General features: G+C 30.3%; 1 protein-coding gene across 2 annotated transcripts in view; it reads left to right on the top strand.

Annotated features, from left to right (window-relative positions):
* Positions 1–20,015, top strand: part of LOC142318825 (uncharacterized) — a 76,090-nt gene extending 56,075 nt beyond the window's left edge. For both annotated transcript variants that reach the window (XM_075355361.1, XM_075355351.1), the window contains exons 6-8: positions 4,054–4,130; positions 7,989–9,366; positions 17,150–20,015. In XM_075355361.1, the coding sequence (XP_075211476.1) occupies positions 4,054–4,130; positions 7,989–9,366; positions 17,150–17,332 (1,638 nt within the window). In that variant the 3' untranslated portion in view covers positions 17,333–20,015. The remainder of the gene's footprint in view (positions 1–4,053; positions 4,131–7,988; positions 9,367–17,149) is intronic.
* The last annotated feature ends 367 nt before the right edge of the window (positions 20,016–20,382 follow it).

Here is a 20,382-nt window from a genome sequence, read left to right as displayed (position 1 = left end):
ACATTAAAATTTCTAAGCAGCATGACTATTGAACCAGTTAGTGGAGGTAATCTAGTTAGATCCAAATTATCTAGAAATTCTGTGGGAAATTGTAGGAGTTGATTTCATTTTTGTTTTTGGTATCAAATTATGAACTTGAATATTTAGATAGTATTACAATTAAAACTATAAACATAGTTGTATAAATGGATAGCTAAATTTTGAATATGATAAATTGTTTAAATAGCTAGCTTAGTTGTAACCTATTTTAATTCAGATGATCATTATAACTATCAGTTTTAACATAATTTAAATGATGAAGAAATTTTGTTATGGTATTTAAATAACTAATGATAAATAAATAGATTTGAAAACTTCTTTTTTATGTAAATTGGTAAATTTGCATTGAGCTTGCTGTTAATTTGGTGCATTTATGGGTGCACCATTTTCATTGGTAGTTATTGATTCCAACATATTAAATAACATATTTAATATACATATAGTAAAGCAAAAGTTTGTTGAAAATATTCTGTGAGATGCTATATATGTAACATTACTTGTTGAAAATGAAAACCACAACCAATACAGGTGACTTAGTTGCCTGTTAAAATTAACATATAAATTCATTCTGGAAAATTGTTATTTAGTATATACTGTATCTTCTCTTGTAACATTATAATGGTTTTTAAGTAAAATTTACATTATACCAAATATGAGGGCTATTTGCTAAGTAATTTCAGATTTGTTATTAAAAAAAATGATAAAAAAAAATTTATTATACATCTTATAGCTGCTACATCTTGTAGCTTCTTTTCTTGTCAAATCTGTAACCAAGTTTTTGAATATCCTGCATAAAACTCTACCACCTGTGAATCAGGCTAGGTAGTAACACCGTTTTCAACTCCTCGTCATTTTCAAAACGCTGTGTCATTAACCATTTTTCATTTTCAGAAGATGATATTCACCGGGAGCCAAATCAAGATTGTGTGGAGGATGGTTAATCAGCTCCCATTTGAAACTCTTGATTTGGCATTGAGTGAAAACTGCATTATGTGAATGAGCATTGTTGTGAAGAAAAATGCTGTCCAACTCAGCATGCCGCGATGTTTTTTTTATATGGCTCCTCTCAGTTTCTGTAGTGTTTCTCAGTAAATTTCAGTGTCATATCATTTCAGGGCTATTTGGAAATTTCTAGCCCTTGGTATTATGAGGAGTTGAAAACTGTGTTATTATACCTGGCTTAATTCACGGGTGGTAGAGTTTTGTGACGAGGGTATTCAAAAATTTGTTTACAGATGTGACAAATGCCATAATTTGGACAGCAATTATTTAGAAAAGTAGCTATAAAATATGTATAACAAATTGTTTTTTATCAATTGGTTTTTTTTTTAATAACGATTCTGAAGTTACTTTCTGAATAGCCCTTGTATTTTCTTCTATGTACTTCCAAATGAGCAGTTAGGAATAAAGAGTATAACATGCGTTTGTATTTAGTGTCTGAATTCCTGAAAATGTGATGTCTGGGTCCATTTTTCATTGTACTGTTCCAGTCATTTTTCAATTCATAATTGAAACTTTCAGTAGAATTGTAATTTTAGACTTACAGTCGCTTCCAAGAATTGGCAAACTTGAATTGGCGATGATTACTACCCAATATATCATGCATCATGCTTATGATACTAAGAGATGACTAATCATGGTGTGCCAAAGTTTCAGAGAACAATAGTATAGCAGTGACATGCAGGCTGATTATCCAAATTTGCCATTACGTGGCGGCTACTGTACATTAGAGTAAACAGAAGTGATGAATGTCACGTAGTTCCAGAACTTTGTCAATGACCTCATTATTTTCATTATTGTTGCAATATAGATCCAGTTTTAAACCCCATGCAAATCTCATTTTTTAACCTTTTCTTTGATTTTGTATGATTTATACTTAAACAAAAACTTCACTCAGTGAAAGGTTAGCAAATTCTATATGAAAACTTATTTGTAAAGTAACTTTTTTACTACACAAACCTTAAGAAAAACCATTAAAAAAGAATTGTGTAGTAGAATTGAGCAGAGAACTGTATAACTCAGAACTGCAATTCATTGTCATTCTTGAAATCCGTATGTCTTTTTGTCTTCAGTCATTTGATTGGTTTGATGCAGCTCTCCAAGATTCCCTATCTAGTGCTAGTCGTTTCATTTCAGTATACCCTCTACATCCTACATCCCTAACAATTTGTTTTACATTTTCCAAACGTGGCCTGCGAACACAATTTTTTCCTTCTACCTGTCCTTCCAATATTAAAGCGAGTATTCCAGGATGCCTTAGTATGTGGCCTATAAGTCTGTCTATTCTTTTAAATATATTTTTCCAAACGCTTCCTTCTTCATCTATTTGCCGCAGTACCTCTTCATTTGTCACTTTATCCACCCATCTGATTTTTAACATTCTCATATAGCACCACATTTCAAAAGCTTCTTATCTTTTCTTCTCAGATACTCCTATTGTCCAAGTTTCACTTCCATATAAAGCAACACTCCAAACATATACTTTCAAAAATCTTTTCCTGACATTTAAATTAATTTTTGATGTAAACAAATTATATTTCTTACTGAAGGTTCGTTTCGCTTGTGCTATTCGGCATTTTATGTCGCTCCTGCTTCGTCCATCTTTAGTAATTCTACTTCCCAAATAACAAAATTCTTCTACCTCCATAATCTTTTCTCCTTCTATTTTCACATTCAGTGGCCCATCTTTATTATTTCTACTACATTTCATTACTTTTGTTTTGTTCTTGTTTATTTTCATGTGATAGTTCTTGCGTAGGACTTCATCTATGCCGTTCATTGTTTCTTCTAAATCCTTTTTACTCTCGGCTAGAATTACTATATCATCAGCAAATCGTAGCATCTTTGTCTTTTCACCTTGTAGTGTTACTCCGAATCTAAATTGTTCTTTAACATCATTAACTGCTAGTTCCATGTAAAGATTAAAAAGTAACGGAGATAGGGAACATCCTTGTCGGACTCCCTTTCTTATTACGGCTTCTTTCTTATGTTCTTCGATTATTACTGTTGCTGTTTGGTTCTTGTACATGTTAGCAATTGTTATTCTATCTCTGTATTTGAACACTAATTTTTTTTAAATGCTGAACATTTTATTCCAGTCTACGTTATCGAATGCCTTTTCTAGGTCTATAAACGCCACGTATGTTGGTTTGTTTCTCTTTAATCTTCCTTCTACTATTAATCTGAGGCCTAAAATTGCTTCCCTTGTCCCTATACTTTTCCTGAAACCAAATTGGTCTTCTCCTAACACTTCTTCCACTCTCCTCTCAATTCTTCTGTATAGAATTCTAGTTAAGATTTTTGATGCATGACTAGTTAAACTAATTGTTCGTATTCTTCACATTTATCTGCCCCTGCTTTCTTTGGTATCATGACTATAACACTTTTTTTGAAGTCTGACGGTACTTCCCCTTTTTTATAAATATTACACACCAGCTTGTATAATCTATCAATCGCTTTCTCACCTGCACTTCGCAGTAATTCTACAGGTATTCCGTCTATTCCAGGAGCCTTTCTGCCATTTAAATCTTTTAATGCTCTCTTAAATTCAGATCTCAGTATTGTTTCTCCCATTTCATCCTCCTCAACTTCCTCTTCTTCCTCTATAACACCATTTTCTAATTCATTTCCTCCGTATAACTCTTCAATATATTCCACCCATCTATCGACTTTACCTTTCGTATTACATATTGGTGTACCATCTTTGTTTAACACATTATTAGATTTTAATTTATGTACCCCAAAAGTTTCCTTAACTTTCCTGTATGCTCTGTCTATTTTACCAATGTTCATTTCTCTTTCCACTTCTGAACACTTTTCTTTAATCCACTCTTCTTTCGCCAGTTTGCACTTCCTGTTTATAGCATTTCTTAATTGCCGATAGTTCGTTTTACTTTCTTCATCACTAGCATTCTTATATTTTCTACGTTCAGCTTACTTTAAAGGTAGCTATTTTCTTGTGTTTTTCTTAAGATGTTTTCAGTTACTGATTGTTTTATTGTTTATTTTTACCAGGTTCTTCCTAGCCAGACAAATAACAAACTGAAAGATCGAGATATGTTGAAGCCTGTCAAGAAACGTAATGAAGATCGGTAAGTTATAAAAATTACATAGAATGCTTATGATAATTAATTATGAAAATTGTTTGGAAGTTTAGAATAATCTTACTAGTTGCAAAACACATAAGACTGTTTTATTTGTAACTCGCTTATTATTTTGTGGTGAGTTCTAAAACTCAGTCTACTTGATTCTTTTATCACCAGACATTTGAAAAATATCTGCTGCCTTTGTGTTACATCTTTGTCATAATAAAATGCCAAATATTTTATAAATATTTTCTGTACTAAGGTATATGCCAAAATTGTTAATATTTTCTGAGAATTTGCAGTTTTTATTTCGTAATCCATATCTCTTTATTAATAATCAACCCATTTCAATCATATAAAAAAATATGCACATTATTATTTACTTGTTAATCCCAGAGTTTCTTTATCTTTTATTTTAAATAGTTTGATTATTTATATACATATTAATCTTCATACATCTATTTCTAATAATGAAAATGTATAAAAATAAATATATTTATTTTTTTAGAAATAAGTATTTTTACAAAAAAACAATTATTCATGAAATTTCCATTCTCAAAAACTTATTGATTGTATTGACCTTGACCAGGGTAAGTAAGAAACTTGTTCTACAACATTAATGTTTGTTCTAATAATAGTTGACCAAAGCATAAGACAAAATGTAATTTTAGTATTTTATTTTTTGTACATCCATGAAACCAGAAATTGGGATTTCTAGTAGAATTTTAAATATCCAGTAAATGGATGTCTGCACTTCAGGCGCACAACTTCTGATTTCTGTACACCCACCTTCTGTGTTTTTTATCAAAAATTTTTACAAATTTCTTTCTTTATCGTTATTGTGATTTTTTTGTTAATCAACCATGGTAACTTTGCTATAATTTTACTACGGTGTATGCCGTAGAACTGCACATCCTTATTAATCCCAACACTTGGTTCATCCCCTTTGTTCCAAAAAAAAAAAAAAATTAATTGGCTGTTAATTCTGAATAGTGCTAAAAGAATTGGAAGTAAATAAAATCTTAATTTCGATGAATGTGTAAGTTCATCTGCTGGAAATATGGTTGACTATAAAAAACCTCATGTTTTAATAAAAAAAAATATAAGTAAAATAAATCACTATTGCATTTAATTATTATTAATTAATTTTGATTATTTTTTGATAAAAAATTTGTGTTAAAAATTAACATAAAAATAAATTTAATATGATCAATCGTCAGACGAAATATGAGGATGATAATATTTTGAAAGCTGCAGTAGATGGTACCACCATTTATTTTGATAGTGATATGTAATTTAATATATTTCAATCAGTATAGTAAAGTAAGTTTAGTTAAATGGACTTCCCAACTCCATAGGGGGAAGACACCCACCTTGTGATGTTACTGGTTGCCACACCACCCTCTCCATTCCAAATCCTGAGGGGCTTTACTGGAGGTCGTCTTTAGACCCTGAACTGATTACACCTCACAGTCATCAGCCAGGTCTCGGTTGGAATGTCACCGATGTAAATGCCTTGGCAGACATTTGCATCAGTAAAATACATATCAAATTTCTGCCTTCACGTAGGCTTCAAACGGACATCTTCACATCCAACCTAACATGATTCCCTCAAACTAACTGACCGAAACCATGGAAGCGCGAACCCTGCACCTAGTAAATATTTGACAACACTGTTCATGACTGTGAATGCCTCAGAGAACGAACTAGTTGAAAGGAAAATCAGTGATGCGCTCATACCAATCATAATTATGTCTTACGCAACACAGAAATTCAGACCTACACCCAAATAAGTCAACCAGTTTATGTCACCTAACAAGGGGAACGCAATGTCGTTCCAATCTGTGCAGGAGCCAGGAAAAAACCCCACACCCCCACCCAGTCCCATCATGGTGTTTCATGTGGCATTACCAAGTCACGATCAGGACTACCACCGGTGGAGGGAAGCCACACCCCCCTGGTCACACGGGTTAACGTACCTCGGCGGCATGGCACCCACACCAGGGGAACTCCAAATCGAATCACAAACAATACCAATATTACTGTGGCACGATGCCAATGCGCCTACCTCCAACCAATCCAATCCCTAAGTCGGAACCCAGTCCAGTTAAATGGACAACATAATTGCTTTACTTTAAGTTATTTTTGTTTGATTTTAATTTTAATTTTAGATTTTTAATTTTTAATTTTAATTTGATTTTATTCCGTGACGTCATATTTTTACAGATGTAAAAAAGACTTATAATTTAATTTTTAATGTTAATTTTACTTAATTTTTCATATTTTTAAATTTTGTTTAATTTTTAATTTAACTGGTAAAAGTTTAAAATAAAAAGGTTTTAAATTTTAAATAAAATAAATAAATGCATGATATGTTATATTTTACAAAGTTTTTAATGTAATTTGAAATTAATATATAATGAATGCATCTGATGATGCGAGTAAATCGTGAAAGCACTGCTGTATATATAGTGGAATAAGGTAAGTCATTCTACTTTGTTTATTGTATACTTTGATTGATCTAATAAAATATATGTTTGTATATAATACAGAGTATGATTCTTAAAAGAATTGATGTAATAAATATATGCGCATGCGTGCGCGCGCGCGCACACACACACACACACACACACACACACATTATTTAACATAAATAAATGTACTATAATTTAGTTAATCTTGTTTAACACATTGGCTGTAATATCTTGTATGAGCACTTATAGTGAAGTGTACTGTCACTCTTCAGTTTAATTTTACTTTTATATGTGACAGGTGTATTTTTCATCTGTACTACTAATTTACTTTTTATGAGTAATTATAAAGATTAAATTTTGATAAATAAGGATAATACTGGACCTGGGTGACTGTTACTACATCATTTCAATATAAAATTCACAAGCGGTACTATCAGTGACTAACAGATAGCATTAGAAGAGATGAACGCTTGCAAGATATGGGTGCCCTGTAACACTTTAGTGGAAACATGATTACTGGACAATGGAGACTTGTCAAATATCAGAAATAAACAAAAATTACATGTAGTAAAAAAAAAAATGCTATAGCCAATGTGTTAAGGTTAAGTTCGTATTACTGAAACAAAACTAAAATAGAAGTAGAATTATAAAAATTTATTAAAGAGCGTATGACTTCTTTTTTGTTAACCTTCGGGACCACTGTTAGGTTTTATTGCTTCAGAGGATGAGATGAATGATTTGTAGCATGTGTGAAAATGTCATGCGTAACTGAGATTCGAACCCAGGACCTCTGGATGAAAGGCCGAGATGCTACCACTTGCGCCACAGAGGCTGAAAAAGTGTATAGCTTGGAAAGATGAAATAATATGCAATTTTTAATTAAGAACATTAAATGGAATGTATGTAGAAAATTATAAGAGATATTTCTTCCATTGTCTAATTTAAACGTGTAATGTAAAAATCAGTTGTTAAAAAGTATGTGATGATATACTGATTTGTATCCTATTTACCATAGTTTATAATGAAATTTAAGTATTTGATTAGTTTTACATATATACATGTATTTTGATTACATACATATATTTTGATTTAGTTTTATGTATTCAGGAATTACAAATGTTTTAAGTCTTGTTTAATGTAATAAGTTTTTTGGTAACTGATTTTTATCCTATTTCTTATTACTATTTTTTTTTTCTGTACATGTGTGTAGGAATATATCCTCGTGAGTGCATGTGTTATACTTGGCATTACTTACATTTGAACATGAAATTAATTATTTAAAATGAATAATTATTGCAAATATATTTTATATTTGCACATATTTGAGGAATGCATGTTAAGTATTTGCCTATAAATATTAATTATTTTAATTATGTTTTTCTTTTCACAGAATGAAGGAAACAAAAGGTCGAGTTGGTAAGAGTTATGCAGAAGAAAGACAGAAACAGTTGGAAAAACGTGAAGAACAAAGAAAAAAATTTGCTTCTAATGTAAGCAACAGATTAAACAAATTACAGTCTGAACAAAAATCAGAACACAATTCTGCAGAGTCTGACAAGAATCAGAATGTTGAATCAAAGAAAACAGAGTGTGATTCAAAAAGTTCTGAAAGTGGTGTAAAAAAAGATACTTATGAAAAAAAAAGTTATCATTATATGAAGTCATCAGACACACAGAGGCACTATGATTATTCTAAGAGAGATGATGATTTTAAACGAAGATCCAGAGACAGTGATAGAATCAGTAAGACTAAAGAACAGTATCGTGATCGTCGAGAGGATAGATTTTCAGGAAGGAAAAAGCCTGGCCTAGACAGTAAGAGAAATTATGATAGGTATGATGAATATAACAAAGATAGGTACAAAAAAGAGCACTATGTTTACAGAAAAGAAGGAAGTAATTGCAATGGAATAGACAGAAAACCTGATAAAGAAATCAAGGTTGAAACTAATGTATCACATTCCTCTATTAATAAAAACGAGTCTGAGAAGGAAGTACGTGAAACCAAAAAAGAAGAATTAGTACATGAGTCTTCAGTTAAACAAGTAAATCTTCCTATAGAAAATGTTGAGTTTAAAAAAGATAATGTTGTGCAAATCCAAGATTCAAGTAAAAGTATGGATATTAACTGGAACAAACTAGGAGCAATACCTAAACATTTGAAAAATTCAGGAAAAACAGATATAAGTTCTACACATCAACGAAGAAATTCATTGGAATCAGGTGGAAAAAGCTTATCATTTTTTAAACAAGAAAGAGCAGATTCTTGTAAAGATAGTGGAGTAAATATAAACACCAGGCGTAATTCTGTGGAGTCTGCATCTATGTCATTGGAAGATTCTGAAAGTATTAATGAACAAGCCATAGAAGGTTTTTTGGAGAAAAGTGATGATTCTAATATCAGTACTGAGCATACACTATCAACTCACATGAATGTTCAAAATTTTTCAGAAGGGAAAAATGAAACTGAAAACATAATTGTAGATAATGATGGTGGAAGTCAAATAAGGCCAGACAAGTGTGATGTGAAATCTGATGAAGTGGTTTTAAAACGCCGCAATTCTATGGAAAATTATGAGAGGAAATGTGATAACAAGGAAAAACCTAACAGAAGAGGAGTAAGAAGAAGTTCTTTAGAATCTGGAGATCAACATTCAAATTGCAAACAGTTTGAAATACAGCATAAAAGTGAAAGAAAAAAAGCTGAAGGTGATAGCTCTGAGTCTAAGCCAAAAGATCCTCGCACTGAAAGAAGAATACGAAATAAGGTAAGTGAATATCTTTATTTGTAATTGAAATTAATTAGTGAAATAGATACAGTGTATATATATATATATTTATTTATTTATTTATATATATTTTTTTTAGGAGTTGACTGTTGCCTGTATATTTTGTTATTGAGTAAAAATCTTCAAACAATAATATAGCATTAAGTACAGTTCTGTGTTCAGCATAAGACCTCCTATTGTTAATAACTGTTTTGATAAAATGTAGGCTGCCTTGATTGATATATAAAAGTCACAGTTTAATAAGTAAAAGAAAGTTTTGAATTTGTAACTTGTAATTGTATACTTTATTGCAGTAAATCAGTTGCTTAGAACTGTCAAAAGATTACAAACATGTAAAGTAACCCTGTACTTTTACATTTGTACATTGTCACATTGATAAATTATTTAGCATTTCTCTTTACTACAAGCAAGCATAGTGGATAGCAGCTATTTGCTGTAATAAGTAATTATTCATTTTCAGTTTACGATGCTTGTTCTCAGTTATAATGCTTATTTCTATTCAGTCCATCTTTTGTTAATTCATGAAGTACTCTTAGATTTTCAGATAAAATATTTAGATATAGATTTTGATAAAAAATTGTATATACTAATTTCTTTCTTGTTATTGATACTGTTCATCAGTTCCTCATAAATTTAGATGGCTATCTGTATTGCTCAAAATGTTAGGCCTTGTTATCAGTATACTAAACATATTTTACAAATTTGCTGTGCTGCAAAATATTGGTATGTGTATTCTCTTGTTATTTAGCATTTTCTGCTACATATAACTTTGTAATGCATATCTTTATCAAAATAAATAATTAAATTGAACCCTTAAACTGCTGTTGTAATAAAAAAATATGGGCTTAATTCATATATTTTATATTGTATAAAAATGTTCTGCGTACTATGTTATGACAAATAAGCATTTCAAACTTCATGGCTCCAATTAGATTCAGTGGAAGCATAAATAGACTGTATTTTATTATGTGCCCAAATCATTGTGATTGTACTTATCCAGTCTACATGTTTGCAAATATAGTGTCTAATATTCATTGAAGTTTGTTTTATGGAGTGTACACACACATAACACACATGGGTTATGAATGTATTTCACAAAATAATCTTTTAACATTGGGTAAACCAAATTTAAATGTGGAAGATTTTTAATTTCGTAACATCTTGCTCTGTAAGGACTATAAACTATAGCATAGTAATCATACTGTTATAGCTTTATTTTATAGTTCCAGTTAAAATTACATTAATACTGATTTGCTATAAAAGACTCATGTTCACATCTTAATGTAACACCGAAAAGCTATTTTTACTAGTGAAATATGTTTTCAAAAATGCTATTTCCAATGATATTTGGTAGGAAAATGTCATAAAATTACTTTTTTAAGATAAAATTTACAGAAACTTTAAATATTCAGAAGCTTTCCCTTACTTACTTTCAAAAAATTTTCAACTATGCTTGGAAGCTTTCAGCTGGATTAGTAGTATTTATGTTTTGCATTATAATAGCAATTGAAAGTAATTATTGTATGATAATAACCATTTTAAGGTGGTAATTTTTTTGAAATTGGAAAAACACATATTTGCTATATAATCAAAATATGTGTTAGAACTTTTTTATTAAGACGTATTTTAACTTTAGAACATGCAAAAAAGCTCATGTTGTTCAAATGAGTTAGCCCCTCCCGTTCCCAAACTAGTCTTTATTGCCCCACAAAGGACAGAAGTTGAAATATCGCAGTATTTGAACCATTCTTTCTCATACTAATTTTGTCTAAAAGGTTAAACAAGCAGTATAAGATGTTAGAAAAATTCAAATTTTTTTGCACCCCATTTCAAACCTCCTGGCAAAATTGCCTCAAGTGTCAAGCCTAATTCTTGGTTTTCCAATGTTTCATTTTCAAAATTCTTCTAACTAAAAGGACATTTGTTATTTATTAATTGAGAAGACTTTAAAAGTAAGAGTGACTGTGAGCAAGAAAGTCTGATAGCATTCAAAAGGTTTTAGATCTTACATCCGGTTCCTCTACACTCTGACATACTATTTTTCAAAATGCATTATACCTTTATGGACTACCAAGAAGCTTGTAGCTTCAGAGCACTGAGAGTAGCAACTTTGGAGCACAATCTAGTTGTTGGGTTGTCTTTCTTCTTATTATTCATGTATTACAATCACATTTTCATTAAAAACTTGCTGTACATATAGAACATTTCTCACTACACAACATATAACATCAACTGTTTTTCTTCTGATATAGTGACATCTTGTCTGTTGCAACGTGTTTCAAACCACGATCATAATCCAAGTTCTGATATTCTTCTGTGGGTTAATGGCTCCATGTAGTGGTTTTCAAATGATTCATCTGGGCATCAAACTGAATGGAGTTGTATTGTTGCTAGTGGAAACTGTTGACACTTATTATTGTATTAGTAATTACACTGGTCAACATGATTTTTGTCTCGCAAGTACCAACAGGTGTACTTAATGCAGTTTTTATCCTGTTTTTAAACATTTATTCAGAATTTCTCCATCAGCCATAGTTTTTTTATTTTTATTTTTTTTAATATTGTAAAACATTTTTTCAACCATTTGTCCATTGTCAAGTAAAAGCTCCTAGTGCATTGTAATTATAATGGAACCAAATGGGCTAACTCAAAGTTGCTACTGTTGTGCAGATTCAGATGTGTACAGACATCTCTACAAACTTGATCTAATGTAGCACACATTCATCAGAACGATGCCAGTAGTGAGATAGTAGTTAACCAGTAAACAAGTCATTGTGAGTGCTTTGCGTGTCTAAATTATTGTGTATTACCTATTTTATTTCTTTTAGTTGTTAGTTACAAAATGCCTAAAGTTTGTTTAAATCATCCTAACAATTTTTGCTATGTATATGGTGAAGTGATGTACAAGTCCCAAAGGTAAAACCTTACTCCATTAATAAAAAATCTGATGTGGACACCACATGACTTCCTTGTACGCCTATTAAATTACATATACACATTTTTTGCTGCTCTCATTTAAACCTATTTCATTTGAGTGAGATACAATCCTCCAATTCTTTAATAAAGTGGACAGTTACACAATTGCTAAAATATTAGTTATTAATATCAAATTTTTATACAATTCAACAATTTTACCTGAAATATTAGGCTAGAGTAAAAGTCCCTTTATTACGCTTTAAATAATTGTATGTCTTATATCTATCTAATGCTCTGTTTTTTAAATAATTATGATGTAACCATCAAAAAAATGAATAATCAGATGTTTCAACAAATCTGATGTGGACACCACATGACTTACTTCCACGCCTATTAAATTACATATACACACTTTTTTTAAAAAAAAGTACATAAAATCTTATTTCATTTTGTAAATGTTTTGTAATGTTTTTACATATTTTTTTTTTGTATTCCTATTATTGAATTACTATTTATTGTAACATTTTTTTACCATCAAAGGTTAATAATTATTAATAAATCAATATATTTAAATTACAAAAAAAAAAGGAGATGAAGTCTGACAAACCGATATGCCTTCCCTTTATAAGATCCAAATATTTCATTAATTAAAATTTCATTTGACTATAACTCTGGAACCAATGAAAATAAGTACCATTTATATGATACATCGTTGAAAAGCTCTCAGAGAGAGCTTATTACTGCAGTTAAGAAAAAGTTCAAAATCCAAATTTTTTTGGATTTTGGGCTTTTTTGGACACTTTTGGTTTAGTCGATTGCAATCAAAAGGGGAGGTGCACAAATAGATGTTACAATAGTCCTAAGCCCAAAATTTCAACATCCTACGACTAATCATTTTTGAGTTATGTGAGATACACATTTGCATATATACATATGTATATATGTACAGATATTCCAAAACCAGTCAAAATGGATATTTTCGTTGAAATCTGAAAACTGAAATTTTTTTCTATCACAATACTTCCTTTACTTTATACAAGGGAGTAAAAACTGTTATGAACTTTATTTTTGGTGTAAAGTCGGGAACCAAACAAAGGTCTGGGCTCTACATATCTGTTGTTTATCGTATTCTAATTTTCTCACTGCGTGGAAAAATGGCACATGCTACATGCCATTTGCTATCCCTATGATTTGGAGGGAACCCAAAACATACAGTGATGTACCCTAACTTGCAATCTGCAATGAACAGTTCCACACTGCGAAGAATTGTCCATACCAAAGCCTCCAGAACATGTGACATTAGATGAAGAGAGCTCAGAGTCTGATAGAAGTAAGGAAGAAAAAGAAACAAAGTCTGGTGATATAACTTTTGGACAAAGCAGTTCTCTTAGCCTCATTTACTGACTCAAGAAAATCTTAACAATCCCATACGAGATTTAAAGTTATCCAAAAAACAGTGTGAAATTCTTACATCCCAACTAATCTTCTTCAAAAGAATACAAAGATATGTACTTATCGTAATCATCATTCTGAATTTAAAGACTATTTTTCTGTAGAAAATGGTTTAGTGTTTTGTAATGACATTTCTTCTCTTATGGAGACACTTTGTAATGAACATAACCCTACAGAATGGTGCTTGTTCATTGATTCCTCTAAAGTTAGTTTTAAAGCTGTGCTTCTGTATAATGGCAATAAATTCCCATCAGTACCTATGGCTTACTCTGCTAGTATGAGAGAAACATATGAAAACTTAAAATTTTTATTGGAAAAGCTTCAATATGCAGTGGTATGAATGGAATATTTGTGGTAATTTGAAGTTAATTGCACATATTCTTGGTCTGCAGCTTGGTACACAAAGTACTGTTGTTTTTTGTGCGTGTAGGATAGTAGGAACAGAAAGAAACCATTTCATTAGAAAAGAGTGGCTAAACGCGAATCACAATTCTTGAACAGAAAAGTGTGAAACACGACCCATTGTGTAATCCTAAAAATGTGTATCTACCTCCATTATATATCAAACTAGGATTAATGAAGAATTTCTTCAAGGCCATGAATAATACTCCTGTTTTCATTTACTTAAAACAGAAGTTTCCTAAAATTAGTGATGCAAAAATTAAAGAAGGAATATTTGTGGGTCCACAAATACGATCACTAATGCATGATGAAAAGTCTGAAGAACTATTGAATCTATTGGAGAAAGCAGCTTGGTAACCATTCAAAAATGTTACTCAGAGGTTTTTGGGAAATTGAAAGACGGAAAATTACTGTGATATTGTCAATGATCTTATAACGTCTTATAAAAATTTGGGTTGTAATATGTCCGTAAAAGTACACTTCTGCACTTGCAAGTAGATTTCTTCTTGGAAAATATTGGCGCAGTGAGCGATGAGCACGGGGAACACTTTCATCAGGAGATTTCAGCTATGGAAAAGAGGTATCAAGGCAAATGGAGTGCTAATATGCTGGCCGATTATTGTTAAAGCATCAAGAGGGATGCTCCACAGGCAAAATATAGCAGAAAATCTTCTTTTCTTACTTTCTAGGTGAGTCAAATGTTTGAAAAAGTATTGAAATGTTTAAATTATAAATGCCTGTCTCTTGGAAACCTTGGGTGATGGGGAAAATCCAATATTTGAATTCAGGAGAAAAAATACTATTGGAATCACATAATTTTTCTTCCTGAAACAAAAAAAACAAAAATTTTTTGTTCCCCTGTGTTATTAATTTACTGGTATTTATGGGACAAAAATGTTGTTTTCAAATAAAATCTAGTGTTATCTACTTGAGGAAACCTATCTGATAGTAAGAAGAGTTCTTTATACATCATCAAATGATGATTTAAATAGAGAAACCATTGTGACTTATATTAGAAAAAATAGCCATAATGATAAGATTAATACAGCCCATACAAGATTATTAATAAAAAATGTTTGAAGGACAAACATGTAAGAAAGTGTCATTATTTATCATTAACAACTTGATTAAAAGGTGTTGTAGAATTCCTTAATCAATAAAAAATGCAAGTACTCCCAACAGTTGTTATATCAGTTCTGGAAACCAGCTTTAAGGTGTTCTTTAAATTGTTTTCCTTAGACTTCCTTTAACTATTATAAAAATGCAGGAGACAGATAGTAGTTTTAATGCAGGTGAGTAGGAATTCAGGGCTGAATGTAGGAGACTTGCCAAATTAATGGAATTATTTAAAAAAATTGTCCTGAAAAAAATGCTTATTACAATTTTATAGGAAATATTTTAAATTTCGGTTGTGACTCCGCCTCCTTTTTAATAAAATTTCAAGGAAAAAATTAAAGAACAGAATTTAAATTAAATTTTGTAGAAAATACTGTTTATTTTAATAGGAAGAAACCTTAATGAATGGTGGTAGCTGTTTGTGGGTGTGTCAGACAGTTAGTTACCTGTGAGGATGGATGGTCACATAGTGGGTTTTCATAAACAGTTACGTTTTACATAATCAAAGAGCAACAACTCATTCATAATCTGACTTTAAGAAAAATAAATAAAAATGTTAATTGCATGAACAATCATGCACGGAGCATTTAATAACCATCAATGTGATTATTTATTTATAAATCATCCACAGAAGGTGGTATGATAAAGCCTTGAGGATAAGAAAAGACTGAAAAATGGGACAGTGTTCACAGTGAACCATCCATGTAAATGCTTTTGTAAAAATTTAAAAATTTACTCATCTCCATTAAATGGGAGGAGTCATCTGTGGAAACATCTTTATGAAAGACATGTTTAGTCATGTATGCCAAAACAACAATTTGGGCTGGGTCTTTATTACAGTGTTGATCTATTGGTGACCCAGGTTGGTATCATGTGAACTTGTATCATGGGCTGATTTTGAAGTCGAGAGTTCCAAGGTTCAAATTCTAGTAAAGGCAGTTATTTTTATACAAATTTGAATACTAGATCATGGATATCGATGTGCTTTGGTGGTTGGGTTTCAATTAACCACACACCTCAGGAATGGTTGACCTGAGACCGTACAAGACTACACTTCATTTACAATCATCCTCATTCTTCCTCTGAAGTTACACCTTACAGTTGTTTCAGGGGTTAAAACAGAAAAAGAGAGGAGAGTACACTGAGCTTCTGTTCATTGATTGGACTAATGAATAAATTTGATATTATAATTTTACACAAAGTAAAAACAATGTATTCAGACAATGATATTACTTAAATGTTAACGTTTCAAATTATGAAGATTTATTTTGTGTAAGTATATAAAAATGTCATTTGTGTAAAGTGATATTTCTCATTTTATGAAGTTAGTATGATAACATGAAAATTTTTTTACCGTTTTGATAGAAACTTATTTTACTATTATAACCTTTAATAGAGTTAGCAACTGTTTAGATGTATACCATCTGTTATAATCAGCATCTACAAGATAAACCATCCATAGAAGGTTACATTAATTAGGCTTAAGGGGAAAAGATGAAAATTTTCTTGCACCTTTGGAACATTGTCTAGCCATCAGAGTTTGGCATTGTTCACAGTGAACCATCCATATAAAAACTTATGTTAAGATTTGTTAGAAAAAATGTGTTCGTTTTTCCCAACTCTAATAATATTCATCCCTGAAAAGTACATTTTATAACGAAAAAAATATACATACTTTATTGTTAAGGATTTGTATTACATATATTTGTGATCTGATAATAAGCCGATATGAACCTTTGATACTCAAAATTTGTATCAGAACTCAATTTTATTATTGGCTCGTGGACTAACATTCAAATTCATTACTTTTTTGTTTTACTGGAAAGTGTATCTTAAAATTGTACTTTGAATTGATTTAATTTTTATAATTTTTTAGGACCGTCCCAGCATAGAGATATATAGACCTGGTATGGGCAAATTCAGCAAGCAGAGAATGGAAAGAGAGAAAGTACTTGGGAGCAGCACTGAAGTCGAATCTAATTCACCTTCACCATCTCCCACACTTGTCCCAAAACATAAATCCTCACTTGTCATTGTAAACCACAGTAGAGACTCTTAATATATTATTGTTAAGACTCAGTTTTATGTGTTTTTTTTTAATATTAATTATAGATTAAAACTATAGTTAAAACAGGTAGAAAGATTTTAATTTTAAATCTGTTGATAGATTAAAATATTATTGAGATTGAGATTGTCGACAAGAATTAAGATTTAATTCCAATGTTAAGATATAATTTGAATTTATTTAACCACAAATAATATTGTGTATATATAAAATTTATATGGAAAGTTATATATATATAGACAAACACACATACACACTCACACACATCAGGAATCCTGGCTTGTTGAATTTCACTTTGATGATGGTTTTGCATGATTAAATGAAGGATCTGCCATAAAACTTAGTTTAAATTATTGCAACAGTTATATCTATCAGTATGCATACTTCAGGAATGTGGAAGTAGCCCCAGGAACCTCAACTCATTACTACAAATATACACATTAAATATATTTCTGTGAATGTTACTTTTTCCTGTTTTCTGGAATTTAAAAAAAATCTACGATGAAGATTATTTCACTAATAGTGAAGTAGAAGCTAAGTGTAGTGTTAGTGAAAACCCTATTTGAGATTGGCGCAAATTTTGAAGATATTTAAAAAAAAAAATTACCTCATTTAAGGTGCGAAGTGTGATCAGGCAAACCTTGTTGACCTAAATTAGAGAACTATACAACCAAATAGGTTCATAAAAATAGGTTGAGCAGATATAAACTTGTTAAAACAAGATTTGTTGGTCCTTGCACTTGCACTTTGGTTTCCTGATTGTAAGGATGTTATTATTTCATTGTAAGAGGGCAGCATTTGTGATTCCACATTTTACATATATATCATTTACTTACTATTGAGGTAGTATAAAAAGTACAAAATAAAAATATGTTCTTTGTCAATTCTGCAAATACAAAAAACAAATTATCTGGGTTATATATGTTGTCTCTGGACATGTTGAAGTTGGCAAGATAGGATCCACATTATGAGTATTATAATTAAGACATGAAAAAATTATTTTTTAATTGTAAATAATTCTATTAGTTATTTCAATATGTCACTAAATTATTCACTATTTCTCTTTGATTTTTAATATAAGTATTATAATAAATTATAACTGTATTATACATATCTAAAAAATTGGGGCATTTTATTTTAAGATTTGGCATATACATCTGACCCCTGATTTTTTTTTATTATAATCTTAATTCCAAAATTTATGTATATGTGTAACTGCTTTTTACATAAATATTACATATAAAGTGTCCCATAGGAAACGAGTATACTTAGAAATCGATTCTAAAATACAATTCTGTGGCCGTAGATAAAAAGAGAACATTTGTCAATGAAACCTGATGTAAATAATTTAATTTCATTGATTCCCCTCCAAGGTAAATAGGGATCCTACAGAATTTAATAAAAAAATGTTGAGCTGTTAAAAATGTTATTTTATATTAATTAGCTATTAATCAATTTTCTATTAAGGTTATTGTGCATTTATACATACTGATATGGCTTTTATTTTATTTTAAAGAGATTTTCTCAGACATTTGATTGCTGTGGTTCTATTTTCCATAACAATTCTGTGCCAGTTGTTTAACCTCAACTTAGTTTATAAATCCTACTATCCCCTTTTACCAGTATCATATTGATATGATGATGAAATTTAATTGCATAGTTTATTTAATTTTACTATGTATAAGGTATCAGCATATTATCATCTCACAAAGTATAAATTATGAATGGTTAATTATTACAAATGCCATTCTTAAAATGTACTCAGCTGTAACATGTATAGACAAAATAGTTTTAGTTTTAATAAACTTGACTATATGAACAGGAAATAAAATAATTGGAAGTAACATTAGTTTAGTTTTAAGAAATAATATTGTTAGAACTAAAAGTAGAATAATGTGTAAAATCCCAGTTTCTCAATTGAAATCTCTAATAACGTAAAAACTAGTAGTTATGTTAGACCACATGAAGTTCTTGTATATCTAATTGAACAATTGAATATATTATAAAAATAAAAATGTAGCTGGTTTTGTACTGTCATTAAATTAGGAACTGGGCTTACATTATAACTACTGTGCAACCATTATTTTTCATGGCAAAATTGATTGTTTAACTGACACCATTATACACCTTTTTTTTCAGTTTTTATATTGGTGTCTATTGGTTATATTGGTGTCATTCTGTGTGTATGTGTACTACTCAGAAAATAGAATATTTAAGAGAAGAAATCAATTAATATTTTGCAGATTATTACAAACCTTAATATTATTTATTGTAGATTGTAATATAAACCATATTTTGGGAATCTTAATTTATTCTTTTTGAAAGTTTAACTAAAATTTCATGAAAAATTCATTGTATTTTTGTTTTTGTGTTAGGTAACATACATTAAAGTTTGAATAACTGTCAATATTTTACTACATTTTTTGTCAATATGTTTTTTTATATTAAATATTTGTAATATTTTCCTTTTTCCTTTATTTAGCTTTTGTTTATTTTTAATAACATTTAGGAACACAGTAGTTAATCATATTTTACTGACTACAGTAATTATTCAATTATTTAGCAGTATGATAAGCATTTTTAACTTAAATTCATTTTTCAGCTTGTAAATATCAGTAGTTTATTTCCAAGTTACTGATTCTAATGAATATTCTATATCAGGTGTCTGAAAAAGAACTATGCAGTTTCAAATTAAATTTACTTTATTTTATTTAGAATTACAACTGTGTTTTATTATTTTAAAATAATTTTTGTTTTTACCTTTTAATATAAATCAACGTGATCACCATATACAGCCCTGCAGATGTCAAACCAATAATCCACCTCATTCTACACACTGGTGAGCATGTCTGCAGGAATTGCTTACATTGCTGCTATTATTCTTTCACACAGTTAGTCAAGTGACTGGATTTTTTCTTAGTAAATGAAGACTTTGCATAGCCCCAAAAGAAGAAATCCATCAAATTTGAGTCAAATTGGGACTTTGTGGTGGCCAAATGATGGGGCTACTTTGTCTATCCAGCCTTCTAAGAATCTATCACTCT

This window comes from Lycorma delicatula, chromosome 1 (genome assembly GCF_047948215.1).
Source record: "Lycorma delicatula isolate Av1 chromosome 1, ASM4794821v1, whole genome shotgun sequence".
Taxonomy (NCBI): domain Eukaryota; kingdom Metazoa; phylum Arthropoda; class Insecta; order Hemiptera; family Fulgoridae; genus Lycorma; species Lycorma delicatula.
Note: the sequence above shows the minus strand (reverse complement) of the source record. Positions and strands in the feature narration are given on the sequence as shown.